The 20,029-nt window shown below is 37.3% G+C and overlaps 1 protein-coding gene across 1 annotated transcript in view; it reads left to right on the forward strand.

Annotated features, from left to right (window-relative positions):
* The window catches only part of LOC150090685 (uncharacterized), a 56,451-nt gene that overhangs the window by 2,596 nt on the left and 33,826 nt on the right, over positions 1-20,029 (forward strand). Inside the window, exons 2-4 of the mRNA XM_090379434.1 lie at positions 5,094-5,978; positions 17,840-17,920; positions 18,123-18,257. Coding sequence (XP_090235560.1) covers positions 5,094-5,978; positions 17,840-17,920; positions 18,123-18,257 — 1,101 coding nt within the window. The remainder of the gene's footprint in view (positions 1-5,093; positions 5,979-17,839; positions 17,921-18,122; positions 18,258-20,029) is intronic.

A 20,029-nucleotide genomic window follows, 5' to 3' on the forward strand; every position in this document is an offset into this window, starting at 1 on the left:
CTTCCTTCCTACTGGCTTAGCAAGTTTTACTATTGCACCTATTCCGTTTTTCTGCCCAGTTTGACTATATTTCCTGAATGAACTGACTCTGGCCATACATTTTTCCAACATGTATTTAATGTTGATGGTTTTACTTATTTGAGCAGTAAAGCTACGATGCCAATACAGTCCACAATTGAAAAATGTTTCCATGTCACCATCACTTCAATAGATCCGGAATCATTTTTTTCCAAAATCTCCCGTAACAATTTTCTGAAGTAATGAGTTTTAAAGGCACAAACTTTGATATAATGCCATGATGACTGAATTAAAGAAGTTGTACTAGGTGGTAGGAACAGTACTTAAACGTTTGGATGACTTACATCTTTCAGATGGCCTGGCACATTATCCAATAGTAATAAAACTTTGAAATCTAGATTTTTCCACAAGTTCAATAGCAGAACCTAACAGGGGCATTTCCCAATAATGTTTTTTTTTTTTACATAACGACTATTGAGTCAACAGAGGGGATTCCCAAAAAACAATAGAAATGTTGAAAAATTAGATCCCCAACATAATAGCAGGGCTTTCCCCGCACAAAAGCTCAAAAATACTGTGTTGTGCGAGATTTGCCACAATTCTCTAACCATGTTACAAAAGTACCATGTTGTGCAAGGATTGCTGCAATTTATGAGTCATGTTAGAGCGAAACCGTGTTATACAGGGGTTGCCTGTACTTACATCTACAGTATTGTCACCATAAACATTTTTGAGATACATATGGATTTTGATAGGTGTCACTTCTTCCTTGGTAAGAAATTTAATCACTACTCTTTGCTCAATAGTTATATCTGTAACATCCATCATTTTGACCTATCTGTGTACTGCACTCATTGCACTGATCACAGAGCCACTCAGTATGGTGAAACTAGAAACCTCTAGTGACCACTCAGTGACATGCGAAATGATCTAAGGCACCACATTTGAAAGACCGGTCTGTAATTTCCCACTTCTCTCTTAGTATTGGAGATACATTGGCACTTTTCCAATCCAGCAGAATCACTCCCGAGTCCAGTGATGCTCTCATAATTAGCCTCAATGGTTCAATGTACTCACCTCCATTAAGATTATACAGTATATGCAATCAACCCCAGGAACCTCACTGACCTGTAGGCTTGAAAGTTTTTTAATTAAATAATCATGTGAAATTTCAGTATCATTAATTTCATATTTTTCAACTTCACTCCCATAATTTCTCTTTGACGTAAAGGGTTTTCTTCTGTAAATATAAATGCAAGGTAACTGTTGAGTTCATCTGCAACATCAGCTGAGGTATCTAATACTATCTCACATCCATTACATAAGGGTCCAATCTGGTTTGTCCTTCTCTTCTTTGCATTTATATATGTGAAGAATTTTCTCTTTGCCAGCGATTTCTCATCTGCCTTTGCCAGCCTAACCTTTTCTGCTGCAATATTACAGATCACTTTGTACCCATTATAGACTTAATTCTTTTTATTACTCTGTAACTTATAAGAAAAAGATGATAATGATGTAGGAAGAATTGCTAAATTTTGGAAGGTGGATAGGAAACTGAGCTTCAGTCCTGATATTGCTTATAGCCATATGTTATAACTGATACCACTTAAAGCTTAAACCAATTGCACACAAACTGTGGTCTGCAGGCCCCTTGGGGTCTGGGGGAAGATACAAGTACACCTGTCACACTAATTCTGGAAGTTGAGTTTCCAAAAGCTTTTTAATTTCCTAACAGTGAGGCAATTTTCCTTGGTGATTTTAATGTTCAAAACTCCAGCTGGCTTCCGTTTTCTAGTCACAACAACCCAGCTGGTTGAGATGCTGAGGTTTTTGCAATTACTAATGACCTTGCACAGATTGTTTATTTACCTACAAGAATACCGGACAATCCTAACCACAGCCAACACGCTTGATCTTTTTCTCACAAACAACCCTTCTAAGTACACGGTCAAAGTGAGAGGTCCTTTAGGCACCGCAGATCACAACTTGGTGATTCTCTTCTCCAGTGGAGTCTTTATCTCATGACTATTCCCAATGTTGTATTATTTGGCATTACAAAACTGCAAAATGGGATGACCTGCGAGATTTCTTTTCTTCTTTTCCTTGGTCAGATTACTGTTTCAAAACTTCTGATGTCACCGTTCGCTCAGATCGTGTCAGTGAAATTATCCTTGCAGGAATGGAATCCTTTATCCCACACTCCACTTTAAAATCTTCTTCCTTTATCTAAACCTTGGTTTTTCCAATGTGTTAAGGCTGTTCAGGAGAAGAACGTTGCTTATCGTAATTGGCTAGTTTCTTATTCTTCAGTTTCATTTTCTGCCTACACCAAAGTTCGCAACAATTGTAAAGCAGTTATTAATCGGTCCAAACTAGATTTTGAACAGGCTAAGAGTAGAAAACTTGCTTCTTGCCCTAATGGTAGCCGAACATTCTGGTCTTTTGCCAAAGCTATTGGCCGCAACTTTTGCCCATCTCTGCTCCCACCTCTGTACAAACAAGATTTAGACAGAGGTGGGAGCTTGTCATTTCAGCCAAGGATAAAGCTGACCTGCTAGCATCCCATTTTTCTTCCAACTCATGTATTAATGATCTTGGTAAAACACCTCCCACCATTCCCAACACGCTCCATTCAATGCCTTCTGTGGTTTTCCGTCAAAAGGATGTCAGAAGGATTTTGATGAATCTGATACTAAGAAAGCTCCAGGTATTTCTGGAGCTTTCTTAGTCACATGGTCTAAGTCACAAAATCCGATGGTATTTCTCCACTTGTTCTCAAAACCTGTGTTCCTGAATTTCCTTCTACTTGGAAATTTGCTCATATCCAGTCAGTTCCTAAAAAAGGGTAACAAATCCCTCCCATCCAATTATCGTTCCATGGCAATTACTTCTACTCTTTCTAAAGTAATGGAGAAATCAATTAACCGCCAACTCTTAAACTACCTAGAAACCTTCTGTCTGATCAACGTGTATGGATTCCGTCAGTGTCGATCCACTGGTGATATTCTGGCTTATGTTACCCATTTATGGTTAACATAAGCCAGAATATCACCAGTGGATTGACACTGTGGATCTAGACATCTCAAACTCTTTCAGTCGTGTTTGGCATAATGGTCTTCTAAACAAGCTTACATCTTATGCTTTGCGAACTGTTTTTTGTAATTGGTTATCCAGTTTTCTCTCTGATCGCTCACTGAGGGTGCCGGTAGATGGCTCTCTGTCTTCTAATTTCTCCACTAATGCTGGTGTACCCCAAGGTTCAGTTCTTTCCCCCACTCTTTTCCTCTTGTATATTAATGACTTTCTTCCATTGACTGGAAATCCTATCCATAGTTTTGCTGATGATAGCACATTGCATTCCACTTTCCATTTTGAGAAACTTTGCCCTGCTCTCAATCAGCTTCAACTTCTCGAAAATCTGCTTCCAATTCTTTAAATGCCGATCTTCAGGTAATTCTCCAGTGGGGCAATGACAGCTTAGTTGATTTCAACCCTTCTAAAACTCAGTCTTGTCTTATATCTCACAAAAAGGATTCTTCTGCTGCTATGCTTATCTTTGGTGACACTCCAATTTCTAGTCAAAATGATATATCTCTTTTGGGGATTACCCTGACTTCTAATCTCTCTCTTGGCACAAGCACATTACAAATATTGCTTCCTCTGCATCTGAAAAACTTGGTTTTCTCTTTCACTCTCGGCGTTACTTTTCTTCCAAACAGCTGCTCACTCTGTACAAATCACAGATCCGCCCTACCTTGGAATATTGTTCCCACTTCTGGGGTGGTACCCCCAAAACCTCTCTCAGGCTTCTTGATTCCATTCAGAAGAGGGCAGTTAGGTTAATTAATGATTCATCTCTAACAGTCTCTCTCCACTCGCTGTCTCATAGACGTACTGTTTCTGCTGCATGCCTCTTCTACAGATATTTCCATGGGCACTGTACTTCTGAATTGGCTTCTATAATTCACGCTCTCTCTTTCAAAACAGTCCGAACACGTGCAGCCACGAGCCAACATCCATTTACTGTCCAACTTCAAACTCACAGAACCAACTTTTCATCTTCCTCGTTTATTTATTCAACTGCCGTTTTCTGGAACAACCTTCCTTCATACGTAATTTCCTGAAAATTACAGTCTACAGAAGTTCAAATCCAATGGCAACAAATATCTTCTTTCATCTTCCCAACCTTCAACCCAAGCACGGTACTAAGTACTATAGGTTCTAATACCTCTCGTGTTTGGGGTGTACGTAAAAAAAAAAAAAAAAATTTGGGAGGGAGGTCCATCAGCAAAGCTAGGGATCAAAAAGGTTCCATGGCTGAAAAGGTTTGTATGACACTGGCTGAAACTGATACTAAAAGTTTAGCTGAACTGTTGTCATTTCCTTTCACATCATAGTATAATTATCAACAGTCTTGCCAAAACAGTGACTTTGCTTGCTGTGTAATCCATAATATAAATATAATATAGGTCTGAACACAAGAGCATTTGCCGTACAGCACTCTTTGCTTACCACTATTTAAAGTCATATCTTTGTCTGTTTTTTTTTTTTTTTTTAATTTATTGTTTATTAATGTTAATAGAAAAATTAATCCTGTTTAGTCCTTCTCTTTCCCTCTTCCCCCCCACCCCACACACACACACACACACACTGAGGAAGTGGAATAATTTCCTAAGAAGTGTCCCGTGTCTTCTCTCCTCCTCCTCCTCTCCCCCTCTAGGGACAGCCTGTCCATACAGGTAAACTAGGTGGTTGTGCCATAAAGCACCAAAATCCTTAGCATACATCTGCCCTTGTGTTGTGCAGGTGAGGTGGGGGAGGTCAGTTGCTAGCAGCTAGTTTATAGCCACTTCTGATCCTCCCATCCTTGTTATATTGTTAATTCTGAATTATTTATTTGTTGCCTGCTAGACTTTGAGACAGTTTACAACAGGTGTGTTGCCAACATTGTCTCTCCATTTACACAAATAATAGTGTGCAAATGTAATAGTAAATGCCTTTTTTTCATATTTTAATTCCACACCTATATTATGTCTTTTAACAACCATCTTAAATACATACTTTTTTATTTTTAGGATTTCCTGCAGAATGCATTTGATATACCTACCTCTTCAAATTCAGCAAGACGACAATCGTTTCTTATCAATTCACTGCCTGTAAGCAGTTCGTCTGTTTCCCTCTTAAAATGCTCCACTGGAAATAAATCTCCAAGCTTAAATTCAACAAAATGTCCTACAGTGGTCACAAATGAAAACTATATATTGAAAAACCAGAAATGTAACATCTCTTCAATAATCAGTCCTGAATCTCTCACATGTCAGGAATCATTCAACAGAACATATTCTAAAGCAGAAAAGGAGAAAATAATTGAAGGTCATTTAATAAACAGGTTTAATAGCAAAAAAGATATCCAATTTCCATCACCAAGTTCAAGAGATGTTAACAAGCCATCAAAATTTGAATCATTTTTTGCTTCTAATGAGTTTGATAATTTTGTGGAACCTGAACTTAGGATACCTGAAAATCAGAAAAAATCTTGTGAGAGTACTAACCAAACAGTCCATAAATGTGAAAAATACAAATCTGACTCTTCTCTAAATTCTCACTTAAATGGTACCTTTAAACACATCGATACATCTAGCACAAAAGAAACTATGCCATTATCGGTGAATCTTTTTAATCCAATGGATTTGTCTTATGCCTCTTCAGCTAATGAAAATGATGATAACGATTTCCAGAAGGTTCAGAATGCCAGTAATGCAAATGAAGGAATATCAAGGTTTACATCTCAAGGTTTTTTATCACTAGAGAACCAAAGAACAGAAAATTCTAATACAAAACCACTTGCTTTTTCTAGAACATTGTCAAATAAAGAGGATGATGTCTATTCTCCTTTTAGGAGCAGTTTAAAAACTCGAAAGAGAAAATTTCCAGGTCCTGCTGGTGCTTTGCCGCAAATGGTAAGAAAATTGAATTTTCACTAGTTATTGCCTGATACCAATAAATTTTTAAGTGAGATTAAAGAATGGTTTTTCCACACACACTCTTGAATATAAGGGCAATTATAATGTTTGTTTCTTTAGTTGCTACAGGTAGAATTTTTGGAACACAAAGTTGTTCTAGGTGAAACAGTCCATACAATCTTCATTACAATTATAGCATTTAAAATCATTTTTTTTCTCTTTCATATTATAAATATTTATCAGTGTATATTCAAACTTCTAATGGTTTTTAAAGATTATACCTAATTATTTGGTTTAGTATTAATTTAATTTGATTTCAATCATATATCAAATATACTTGTACAGTGGCTAGTTATGAAAGTAAGCAGTCTTTGATTCTTGAATTTAGAATAAGAATTTAAATTCTTATTCTTGATTTAATTGAATTTAAATTCTAAATTTACAAAATATTACATTCTAAGCCTTAAATTAAAAAAAAAAAAAAAACAGTTTGAATAACAGTAACTGTCAGTTGTTATATTCATATCATATTAGAGTGTGAATTTGATATTTGGAAATAAGCCTCTTCTTGATGTCTGCAGTTGTAATTAATTTGCAGTTGTGACTGTGATAGTAGGGCTTAATGTCATCATTACCAGGTTTATGAGGGTTTTGCTATATTTTCATACAATAAAAAGTGAGTAGTTCAAATATAATCTGGGCATTCAAATATAGGTAGATTCTGAACCACATGATACTGTGTTTTAGTGGTGTTTATACTCTAAATTATGAATACAAAGTGGTTTTAAAATATATAACTGCTTCTAATTTTCACCGAGATTAAAGTAGTTATGGTTTGATACTACCTATGATGTTTGTAGACTATTTCAACAAGTTCAAGAAGTTGGATGACTATCGATTTTGCTTTTTGAGGAAAGAGTATGCACTAGTTAATGGCTACATTGGATTTTTCTCTTCCATGGGCTTGGCACACCTAGGGTCCTGAGATAATAACATGCAAGTATTTTCATTTGTTCTGTGATCTTACATCTAATTCATCTGCTTATAACTCCTGGGATATTAGTAATCCACAGCTAATTCTCAGTTTAATTCATTGAGCCATGCATGTGACGTGAATTTAACTTCCAAAATGCTAATCCTGCTTAGTTGTCAAGCGGCCACGAATCATAATTATCAGTATGTTTTGACTGACAACTCCTACCAAATGTGCTGCAACATCTAATCATCCATGCTGTTTTTATCTCTAATTGGCATAATATTCTTCTGTAATCCATACTCTAGAGGAGAAGAAAATTGCTGTCTTCATTAAGGACCAGACTTAGGAACAGTAAAAGTTATTCTGTTGGTTTCACCTATTTTATTAGAGTGATCCTGGTTAACCCTTTCTGGAATATGTAGGTGTATATGCTTTTTTTGTGTGGGGCCCTGAGAAGTATTATACATATTTTCAGGGTTGCTTCAAAAAAGTATATTACAAATCTTCCAGAAAGTGCTGCCATCTCTAATTTCTAAGTAATTGTAGATAGTTTGTGATAGATGGTAGAATGAAAACAGATTATAAAATCAGATTTTTATCTAGTTTTGGCTCACAAAGGCTGAAATTCTCCAGAATTGAGATAGAAAATGATGAAATTCAGTCATTATACATGAATGTGTAGAAGATACTATTACATCATAAAAGAAGTAACATTAACAATGATTTTGTTACAGCTTTTTTCAATTTTTTAAAAAATTCTGAGTTGAATTTTAAATCGAAATATTTTATGTACAAAGTTTTAATTTTTATGAATTTTCAAAATTTCATAAAGAAACACTCCACAAAACCCACTGCTAACAAAAAACTCACTGCTCAGGGCCAAGATATATTCAAGGAACTTGCTTTGGGAAAGGTTAAGCTGTCACTTTGGTCCACAACATGTCTATTCCATTTCTCAACCATGCAGAAAAGGAGGGTGTGATACATTCATCAGCTGGTACTTATCGTTGACAATCTATTCAGACAACTGTATTTTTGAATATTTCAACTTTCCTTTGCTAGCTGCCAAAACCCAGTGGTCACCTTACAGACCATAAACATCCATACCATTCATTTCCCTTTTACTAGAAGAAAACAGACCCTTGGTTATCTTTTCTCCTCTCTACACTTGGAAGATGCTACGATTTCTCAGATGACATACTTTCAGTTTGACCACCTAGCCATCTTTCAGGTTTTAATCTAATAGGACAGACTCTCTCCATCACAAAAAAATCCAACAAAATCAAGAGAGAGTCTTCAAATCCTGAGTATATATAACAATTCACAATAAATGGCCCTTCATTCTTGATCATCAGAAGTATTGCTTATCTCAAGATATGATAATTAACTTCTCTAAGCCCTATTTGAACCAAGACCTAAGAAAAGCTTTTTGGATCAAGAAAGGAGCACATGAAACTGAAAAAGAAATCTAGCCTCACAGGTGTATCAGTAATAAACAGGAAAAGAAATCTTCAAGAAATTTGTAAATATCAATGTCAAAACAATAAACATCCCCAAAACACATTAAGTACAACTAGGGCTTACAATACCGAGATTCCGGGATCCTGGTAATTTTTTTATCAGAAAATAAAATACTAGTATTGATACAAAAATACTGGTTTTTCAGTACTAATTTAAAAAATAACTATTTATTCACATAAAGGTTGTAAAATTGACAACAATAAATCATTTATATTACTGAATTTGTAGGTGAGGGATACAAATGTAACGGAAAATTGAAAACGTCATGAAACCATAAGACAAAGTGTTACAAATATATTTTTCTTAATAAGTATAGGGTGTGTGGAAGTAAAGCACTTAAGGAATAAAGAAAACATCATTATAGAAATATTTCCATTAGTCAGAGGAGACCTGGTAGGGCACTTAAGGAATATGGTAAACAGTTGTATGGCAGGTGCAGAAGGATTAAAATTAAAAGCTGTAGAACAAACAATATTTTAATCCCTCTATTACACCACTACTTGAGTACGTAACACTTAGTGCATTTTGGGAAAGTGTGTTGGTATGGAGCAGTTCAAAAGTATTATCAGCAGGTGGTTTAGAGGTAAAAGATGAAAGAGTTCTGTTGTGTGGGAAAAACATTGTTTTTCCCACACAACAGAACCAATGTTTTTCCCACACAACAGAACCAACAGAAACAATGTTTTTCCCACACAACGGAAGAATAGTGAGTTTAAAGAATAATGCTGTGATTGGGTCAAGTTTAAATAAGATTTCCATGCTGAAAGAGGAGGTTGTGGTTGCTGTTCAAATGGGTTGCAGACTTTCAGTGGTAGTTCTGATTTCAGTTTTGGGAGAGTCTCACTGTATAGTGAAGAATTCCACCGGGCATGTTCCTGTGCTAGAAGTTAATCTGAAAGCTGAGTAACAGCCAGTCAGATGGCTTCTACTACTGCTGTGGTAAGTTCCTTCAGTATTAACAGAGAACTGTTCCCAAAAATAAGACAGTACTGGAAGAGATATACGGCACAGAGTTCAACTAAGAAGAAAGACTTTGCCACAATCCATGGAAGGAATCAGCACAAAGGATAATATATATATATACACTACCCTACAATTAATATCCGGACACTCCTCCATGGATGGGGAAACAGGTCCTATGCATGCAACATGTTTTTGGGTTTTTTTTTTTTTTTTTATGAAAACCCCAAACACGAGAATTATTAGAACCTATAGTACTTAGTACTGTGCTTGGGTTGGAAGTTGAGAAAAACGAGAGAAGATATTTGTTGACATTAGACTTGAACTGCTGTAGACTGTAATTTTCAGGAAATACATATGAAGGAAGGTTGTTCCAGAAAATGGCAGTTGAATAAATAAACGAAGAAGATAAAAAGTTGGTTCTGTGAGTTTGAAGTTGGACAGTAAATGGATGTCTGGTGGCGGCACATGTTCGGACTGTTTTGAAAGAGAGAGCAGGAATTATAGAAGCCAATTCAGAAGAACAGTTCCCATGGAAGTATCTGTAGAAAAGGCATGCAGCAGAAACAGTACATCTATGGGACAGAGAGTAGAGAGACTCTGTAAGAGATGAGTCATTAATCTAACTGCCCTCTTCTGAATGGAATCTAGAAGCCTGAGAGAGGTTTTGGGGGCACCGCCCCAGATATAGGAACAATATTCCATGGTAAGGCAGATTTCCGATTTGTACAGAGTGAACAGTTGCTTGGAAGAGAAAACCAAGTTTTTTAGATGCAGAGGAAGCAATATTTGTAATGTGCTTGTGCCAAGAGAGATTAGAAGTCAGAGTAATCCCCAAAAGAGATATCATTTTGCCTAGAAATCGGAGTGTCACCAAAGATAAGCATAGGAGCAGAAGAATCTTTTTTTGTGAGATATAAGACAAGACTGAGTTTTAGAAGGGTTGGCATCAACTAAGTTGTCTTTGCCCCACTGTAGAATTACCTGGAGATCGGCATTAAAGGAACTGGTAGTGGATATTCGCGAAGTTGCTAAAGGTAAACTTCGCACGTCTATCTTACAACCTTCTTTCCTCAATAAATTTATGCCCTCTCAGGTGATTATTCTGAGCAAGAGGAAGAATCCCATCGGCATTTAGCATGCTCAAACCATTCAATGCTTTATACACCTCAGTCAGATCACCTTGCTGGTGCCTAGTCTCCAGACACTGTAATTTGCAAAACTTAAAAGCCTTTCTTTGTAAGAGCAACCCTTTGTTCCATTCACTAATCTTGTTGCCCGTCTCTGTACTTGTTCCAACAGCTCTACATCCTTCTTAAAATGAGGCCTCCAGAGCTGTATTCAGCTCTGGAGGCCTCATTTTCTACTCAAGGTGTAGCCTGACCAGTGCCTTATACAAGGGGATAATCACCTCCTTATCCCTGCTAGAAAAATTCCTGTATATCTTTGACAAGACACCATGAGCTACTCTTGCAGACTGTCTGCACTGCTCAGAAAACTTTATATCTGCCTGCAAAATTACTCCCAGGTCCTTTTCATTCTCTACCACTGTCAGTGTAGTACCACAGAGTTGATACGTTACTCTGGGGTTACTGCTTCCCATATGTAGTACTTTACATTTGTGAATGTTAAACTTCATTTGCCACCTCTCAGCCCATCTGCTCAACTTTTTTAGATCCTGTTGCAGCACCGTACTGTCATTAGTGTCATTAACAACCCTGCCAACCTTCGTATCGTCTGCAAACTTGGATATTAAGCCTGATATACCATCATCAGTATCATTTATAAATATAGAAAACAACAATGGACCCAACGTTGAACCCTGAGGGACTCCACTAATAACATTAGTCCACGATGAGCAGTGTCCATTGATCTTCTTCTCCCACTCAACCATCCCTTTATCCATAGCAGCAATTTGCCTCCAATGCCACACTGCTCCAATTTGTGCAGCAGCCTTTGTGACTACATCATAGTATCCAATAAAAGTGGTCAGACAAGACTTCCCTTAACAAACCCGTTCTGTGTCCGAGCTATAACTGAAGTCTTGTCTAGATGATCCTGCACTGCTTCTTTAACCAGTGCCTCCATTAATTTCCCTGGAACAGAAGTTAAACTAACAGGTTTGTAATTACCTGTGTCTCCCTTTGATCCTCCTTTGTGGATTGGGGTCACATTTACACATCTCCAGTCCATGGGTACCTCCCCTGAGTCCAGGGAAGCTCTCATAATTATGGCTAAGGGTTTGCTTACTTCCTTTGCCACCTCCTTTAATATAACTGGATAGATTCCATCCACCCCAGGTGCCTTTCTTATGTTTATCTTCAACAGTTTCTCCTCCACTTTACTCTCAGTTATTACAAGATTATCTAGCTTACTGGCAGAGTTTAATACACCTCTGGCATTCCCTTCGCTGAATAACTCCTCATGTGTGAATGTCGATGCAAAATATTCATTTAGTTTGTTAGCTACCTGAGCAGGATCATCAACGGTTGACCCATCGATATCAAGTGGACCAATCTGATTCATCCCCTTCCTTCTAGAGTTTACATAAGTAAAGAACTCTTGGCTGTTTTTCTTTGCATCCTTTGCCAAAGATTTCTCATATCCTTTGCATCCTTTGCCAAAGATTTCATTCAGCAAAACATAGAATACTTTTAATTCACAGATATATTTACACCTCATGTTTTTAGTTGTTTTTGAACAAAAAAAAAAAAAAGTCCAAAACTTGTTTCATTCTAATTCAACTTCTGTCTCATTACCTACAGACTTTTCATGCAGAAAATCAAGACCTACCACAAACTTATTTTGCAAGAATTGGCAACAATCTGAAATTTTAAGAAATCTCCCAGAAAATCCCACCAGCCAAGCTTCGAATAACTTTTACATGTCTTTTACCCAATGCAAGCAGAATAAAGTGCACACAAATTCTGCTCCATATTCATCTTACATCTAATGAATGTCTATAGCAACCTTAGTACTCAACTCAGCATACTACATTGTTTTTGCATTGCATACTGTATGTCATAGACTCTTTTGTTTACTTTTGTATAATCTTTCTGAAATTTGTACTGCTTCTTGTCAAGTCCTTCTGGCACACTGTTCAAAGGGTTACTGTACTTGTAATATATGTTCATTTATTAAAATGTTTATTATTATTGCTATTATTGATAATTTAGTAGTGCAAGAGGAGTAACTTTTACATACTTCAACTTCTGTATATTCCTTCTATTTAATTTAGGATATGTGTATGATTTCCATATGATTTTAGAAATTGAAATCTTTCATATTCAATGGAATATTTTAATAGGCGTTCATATCGAATATTTTTTAGGCATTCATATTAATAAAAATTTACTTTAAAAATAGAAAAATAAAAATTTATTACCATAAAAAGGTTTTAATGATGTTTAATTATAATATTTTAACATGTAAATACAGGTAACCCTCATATAACATGGTAGTTAGGGTCCTATAGAATCTCGTGTAGTGCAAAACCGTGTTATACAGGAATAAGAACCAGTACAAAGGGGGGGGGGGGGTTACGTTCCAAAAGCTAACAAATATACACCATTTTTTTATAACTATCGGAAAGTTAATTTTTATTAAAAAATAACTGAACAAAAGTCTTACAAACTGTGATATACTGTACAGTATATCACAGTTTATGCCAGTATATGCCAGATAATATTCGTTCATTTAATTTTCTTCCTCTTCATTGCTGCTAAGCACAATCAAACAAGAACATTTTCTCTGCAGCAGAATATCTTCACCTTCTCAATTTTCTTCTGCATATTTTCTCTCTCTATCTTCTTCTTCTATCTGCTCTCTCTAAAAAATCAGTAATCTGGGTTTGTTTGCTTTTGCTTGATAGATCTTTGTAAATTTCATCATATGAAGCTAAGCATTTTTGGGGCTCACTTCTGTACTCTGTGCTCCTGTTAGTCGATTGATCTGCATTCAAAAAATAAGATTCTAATTGGTCAGCTAAGTTTATGCCTTCCATATACTTTTTGGAAGTTCAGAATTTGCATCTGAACTCTTTTTCTACCAGTAATTCTTGAACGTCTTCAGTAGTCACATCATCAAAACCTTTCCCTCCTACCAGCTTAGCAAGATCTACCATCGCACTGATTCCGTTGTTTTTTGTTTTTTTTTCTTATGTAAACCCCAAACACAAGAGGTATCAGAACCTATAGTACTTAGTACCGTGCTTGGGTTGGAGGTTGAGAAGACGAAAGAAGATATTTGTTGACATTGGACTTGAACTTCTGTAGACTGTAATTTTCAGGAAATACGTATGAAGGAAGGTTGTTCCAGAAAACGGCAGTTGAATGAATAAACAAGGAAGATGAAAAGTTGGTTCTGTGAGTTTGAAGTTGGACAGTAAATGGATGGTGGCTGGTGGAGGCACATGTTTGGACTGTTTTGAAAGAGAGAGAGTGGGAATTATAGAAGCCAATTCAGAAGAACAGTGCACATGGAAGTATCTGTAGAAGAGGCATGCAGCAGAAACAGTACATCTATGAGACATCGAGTGGAGAGACTCTGTTAGAGATGAATCATTAATTAATCTAACTGCCCTCTTCTGAACGGAATCAAGAAGCCTGAGAGAGGTTTTGAGGGCGCCACCCCAGATGTGGGAACAATATTTCATGGTAGGGCAGATCTGCGATTTGTACTGAGTGAGCAGCTGTTTGGAAGAAAAGTAACGCCGAGAGCGAAAGAGAAAACCAAGTTTTTTAGATGCAGAGGAAGTAATATTTGTAATGTGCTTGTGTCAAGAGAGATTGGAAGTCAGGGTAATCCCCAAAAGAGATATATCATTTTGCCTAGAAATCGGAGTGTCACTAAAGATAAGCATAGGAGCAGAAGAATCCTTTTTGCGAGATATAAGACAAGACTGAGTTTTAGAAAGGTTGACATCAAATAAGTCGTCTTTGCCCCACTGGAGAATTACCTGAAGATCGGCATTTAAGGAATTTGTAGAAGAGATTTGAGAAGTTGAAGCTGATTGAACAGGGCAAGGTTTCTCAAAATGGAAAGTAGAATGCAATGTGCTATCATTAGCAAAACTATGGATAGGATTTCCAGTCAATGGAAGAAGGTCATTAATATACAAGAGGAAAAGAGTGGGGGAAACAATTGAACCTTGCAGGACCCGGCATTAGTGGAGAAATTAGAAGACAGAGAGTCATCTACCATCACCCTCAGTGAGCGATCAGAGAGACTGGATAACCAATTACTAAAAACAGTTGGCAAATCATAAGATGGAAGCTTGTTTAGAAGACCTTTATGCCAAACATGATCGAAAGCCTTTGAGATGTCAAGAGCAACTACTTGTGTTTCACCGAACCTTTCCATTGAATTAGTCCATAAATGGGTAACATAAGCCAGAATATCACCAGTGGATCGAGACTGATGGTATCCATACTGGCGATCATTGATCAGATGGAAGGTTTCTAGGTAGTTTAAGAGTTGAGATTAATTGATTTCTCCATTACTTGAGAAAGAGTAGAAGTAATTGCAATGGGACGATAATTGGATGGGAGGGATTTGTCATCCTTTTTAGGAACTGGCTGGATATGAGCAAATTTCCAAGCAGAAGGAAAAAACACCTTTGGAATGAGAAAGTGAAAAAAGGCGACAAAGAATAGGAGTAGGTTCGGGAGCACAGGTTTTGAGAACAAGTGGAGAAATACCATCAGGGTCTGAAAATTTCTTAGCATCAAGATTAGTAAAAATCCTGACATCCTTTTGACAGAAGACCACAGGAGGCATTGAATGGAACATGTTGGGAATGGTGGGAGGTGTTTTACCAAGATCATTAATACATGAGTTGGAAGAAAAATGGGATACTAGCAGGTCAGCTTTATCCTTGGCTGAAGTGACAACAGAACCATCTGGTTTGGACAGAGGTGGGAGGATAGATGGGCAGAAGTTGCGGCCAATAGCTTTGGCAAGCGAACAGAATGCTCGGCTACCATTAGGGCAAGAAGCAAGTTTTCTACTCTTAGCCTGTTCAAACTCTAGTTTGGACCGATTAATAACTGCTTTACAATTGTTGCGAGCTTTGGTATAGGCAGAAAATGAAACTGAAGAATTAGAAACAAGTCAATTACGATATTCAACATTCTTCTGTTGAACAGCCTTAGCACATTTATTGGAAAACCAAGGTTTTGATAAAGGATGAGATTTTAAAGTGGAGTGGGGGATAAAGGATTCCATTCCTGCAAGAATAATTTCACTGACATGATCAGTGCCTCCGTAGCCAGGTGGGAAGGAGCAGCAGTGCGTTGCATACGCTTCTTGATTAGACCGGGGTTCGAGCCTGCCACCACCAAATACGGAGGATGCGGAGAGGTCAGGGAATGACCACCGCATATCCCGGAGCAATATGGCCTTAGTTGCTAATTGCTAATGCTCCTAAAAACCAAATAACAAATAAACAAACAACAAACTGACACGATCTGAGCAAATGTTGACATCAGAAGTTTTGAAACAGTAATCCAACCAAGGAAAAGAAGAAAAGAAATCTCGCAGGTCATCCTATTTTGCATTCATGTAATGCCAAGCAATACGAGGTTGGGAATAGCCATGAGATAAAGACTCCATTGGAGAAGAGAAAATCACCAAGTTGTGATCTGAGGAGCCTAAAGGACCTCTCACTTCGACCGTGTACTTAGAAGGGTTGTTTGTGAGAAAAAGATCAAGCTTGTTGTCTGTATGGTTAGGATTGTCCAGTATTCTTGTAGGTAAATGAACAATCTGTGCAATGGCATTAGTAATTGCAAAAGCCTCAGCATCTTAACCAGCTGGATCGGTGTGACTAGAAAACGCAAGCCAGCTGGAGTTGTGAACATGAAAATCACCAAGGAAAATTACCTCACTGTTAGGAAAACTGGAAATGAGAAAGTCAAGTTGCAAAGAGAGGAAGTCAAAGAGCTCCAAGTGATTAGTGGAGTTGGGAGAACGGTAGAGAAAACAGATGAATTTGACACAATGAGGTAGAGAGATTTTAAGCCAGAGAAGATCGAAAAGAGGAGATTCCAAATTACCAAGTCTCTGACAGGGAATATCGGAACGGACACATGCACAAGTACCACCTTTGAGGTGAAAGGAATCATACAGCGAATAATTTGGGCAACTAAGATGAGCAGTAGTTGAATCAACCGATAACTGAGATTCTGTAAGAAAAAGTACATGGGGTTTGGCAGACTGTAAATGGAAATGGACATCGTTGAGATTAGAATTGAGACCACGTATATTTGTGAAATGAATTAGGAAGTGTTTGGGAGGTTTAGATCTTTTCGCAGATAAGCTTACTCTATTAAGTTTGACAATTCGTGGCGTATTCAATGGTAAGAAAAAGTGGTGGGGGGACATGCTGAATGAAGTAATGAAATTTTTGGATATGGCGTACACATGGTAAGAATATATCCAGATCCTTGACATAACATGGCCTCAACAATTTTCCCCTGCATACACACTACTTGGACTCCCTCCAGTCACTATCTGGCAGAGTAGAGGCAGCAAGATTATACACCAGCTGATCCGGAAGCCTCCTAGAGAGTTACCAATAGGTTCGTCCCGGTGTACTAACTAGTGGCCGGCCTGCGAACATTGTTTTAGAGCTGTGCCCTCGAAATGTAAGGAAGATTGGATCTCTCCACGATGTTCATCATAACCTCAAAAGTCATCAATCATACTGCATCATGGAAGAGATGGGAAAGGATTGACTGGAACTTAGCTCTGGAGACTAAACATGGGTTCCCCCACTTCAAGCCTGCAATAAGCAAATTGGTGGTATTGCGCCCGGTTGATGAGAGTCATCTTCCACCTAGTGCTGCCGGGTAACACAGAGAGGGGTGGCATTCCTCCATGTGGTGTGGACACCACACCTTGACCCCTGCTTACGTTGGTTCACACCTGGGTGGTCACCCACCATGGGCTTGTGCATGGAGTTTTTTATTCTCAGTGGGCACCACCACCCAGATGAGTTTCGGAGCTTGTTGGCTCATGCATTGGTGGGTGGAAATCTAGATTTTTTTTTTTTTTCTCACAAGTTCAATAGCACAGAACCTAACATGGGGATTTCCCAATAATTTCTTTTTTTGTATAACAACTAGCGAGCCAAAAGCAGGGTTTTACAAAAGAGAATGGAAATGAAAATTACATCCAACATAATAGCAGTTTTCAGCACAAAATCTCAAAAATACTGTGTTATGCGAGGTTTGCTGCTATTCTCTAACCGTGCTATATAAGTACTGTGTTGTGCGAAGATTGTCGCAATTTATCAATCGTGTTAGAGCGAAACCATGCTGTAGAAGTACCGTGTTATACGGGGATTGCCTGTAATGTATAAATGTTTTAACAAAATATAAATATCTTTATAATGTTTTAGATTCCAGGTGGTGATTTATCTACTCTTCCAAGACCAACATCTCCTGTTACTACCTCTGAGCACAGAGTTCCCGAACCTGAGGTAAGATTTTAGAACAGCCACTGCTTCCCAATTTTAAACTGTTTAAAGCTAAAGAATAATCTTATTTATGTTAATGGTAATAATAAATTTCTAATGAAGCCTCTGAGTTTCCTTTGGAAACTCAGAGGCAGCATGCAAAGATTACATCATCATCATCATCATCATGATTCCTTGTATAATACTTATATTTTATTTTTCACAGCAGCTGATATGCTCTCAAAGCCTGGATGAATTTCAAGGAATTCCATGGAACACTATGATGAAGGACTTGGGTATTAAAGAAAATGACTCTAGTTGCATTTTATCTCAGTTTACTGTATCGTGGGTATTACAGCAGGTAATGTATTATTTTATACTTCAAAGTAAATATAAACAATTATAATAGGGTATGAAATAAATTTTAAGATTTTGCTCACTCAGTTTGTCAAACACTGTCATTATACAAGGTGTGTCTGAAAAGTTTTAGGACTACATTCATAAAAAAACCAAAATCCCAAGGGAAAAAAATTATTACCATTTAATCTTCAAAGTACATCCCTCATAAATCGATACACCTCTTTGTATGACCGTGCAAACATAGCCATACAGCTTTTGGATGGCTCTGGGAACTGATCTTGTAAAACTCTGTTTAACTCCCTCATCATGTTGGTTTGGATCTTTGAAATGCTGCCCTTTCAAGTGAAATTTCGCTTTAGGGAACAGAAAATAATCAGCATTTGCCAAATCCAGCAAATATGGGGGGGATGAAGCTATAATGCCTTTCATGTGAGAAACTATTGACATTGGTTGTGTTTTGTGAATTGTTGTGGAGCAAGAACCACTCACCTGATGGCCACATCTGTCCTAACACGCCGAATTCTTTTCAACAGTCTGTTCATCACCCTTCTCTAAAATCCATAGTTGACTGTTCTTCCAGTACAAATTCTTTGTGTGCAACTCCTTGTCAATCAAAAAAATATCACCAATATCAGTTTGGTTTGAGATTTTTGGAACCAGAGGTTTTTCGGCTTCAGTGAATTTTCTCCAACCCATACAATTTGCTGTCTTTTTGTTTTGGGTTCATATGCAAAGCACCAGGAATCATCACCAGTTTTGATTTTTTTTAAAAAGTCTGGATCACTGTCTGCCATCTCAATCATATCCCAACATGCAGCAGCTCATTCCTCCTATTCTGCCATCAATGCATTTGGTACGAAGTGCAAAGCACACTTTCCTTTTTTTTTTTTTTTTCCAAATCTTTGACAACAATCAAATGCACGGTATCCTTGCTGTTGTGAAGCTGGTCTGCTATCATTTGAAGATGACAGACAGTGATCCTCCATTAACATCTGCTGAACTTTTTCAGTGGTTGAGTCCATACAAGACTAGGATAGGCAACTGCTCCACTCATCATCCCGAACATCTTCCCACTCTTTGTGGGACTGCCCATACCAGTTAAAAATGTTGGATCATGATAGTGCTTCATGTTGATAAGCTGCATTCACCATTGCTACTGTTTTAGTAACAACCTTTTTGAGTTTAAAACAAAATTTTGTTACCACTCTTTGCTTGTCTTTGAATTCCTGATGACATAATTTTACTGCAGCAACTTAATTGGCCCTGTACCATGAAACTTGGTAGAGGGCCAGTTAAGATTTGATAGTGATTTTTTTTAAATGATGCTACTATGGTACTAGTGGTATCGTTTAAAAAAAATCAGTCCTAAAACTTTTCAGACATAGCTTGTATACAGCATATACTAGGAATAATAAGATGACATCAATCAACCATGCATGTTTCTTAGATAAATATCCAATGCCTTAATATTGCTATAATTTCGTTGTTATTGAGTATAAATATATATTTCAGTCTATTTCTAGAATTTCGGAGTGGATATTATTTATAGAAAAGTACTACAATTTTATATAAAATAAACAAGCAAAGACGATGTATGAATTTAACATATACATGACTTGTTTATTAATATCATAGATTATACAAGCTATAGACTAGAAAATAATTTAATGGGTTTATAATACCATTTGGTTCACACTTTTCATATCCTAATTTTGTATCCTCATAGGTAGAACAGTGGTTATAATCACTGTCTTCCCACAATGGGAAGAAAAG

Source organism: Mastigoproctus giganteus, chromosome 1 (assembly GCF_048544385.1).
Source record: "Mastigoproctus giganteus isolate SK-2022 chromosome 1, ASM4854438v1, whole genome shotgun sequence".
NCBI lineage: Eukaryota > Metazoa > Arthropoda > Arachnida > Uropygi > Thelyphonidae > Mastigoproctus > Mastigoproctus giganteus.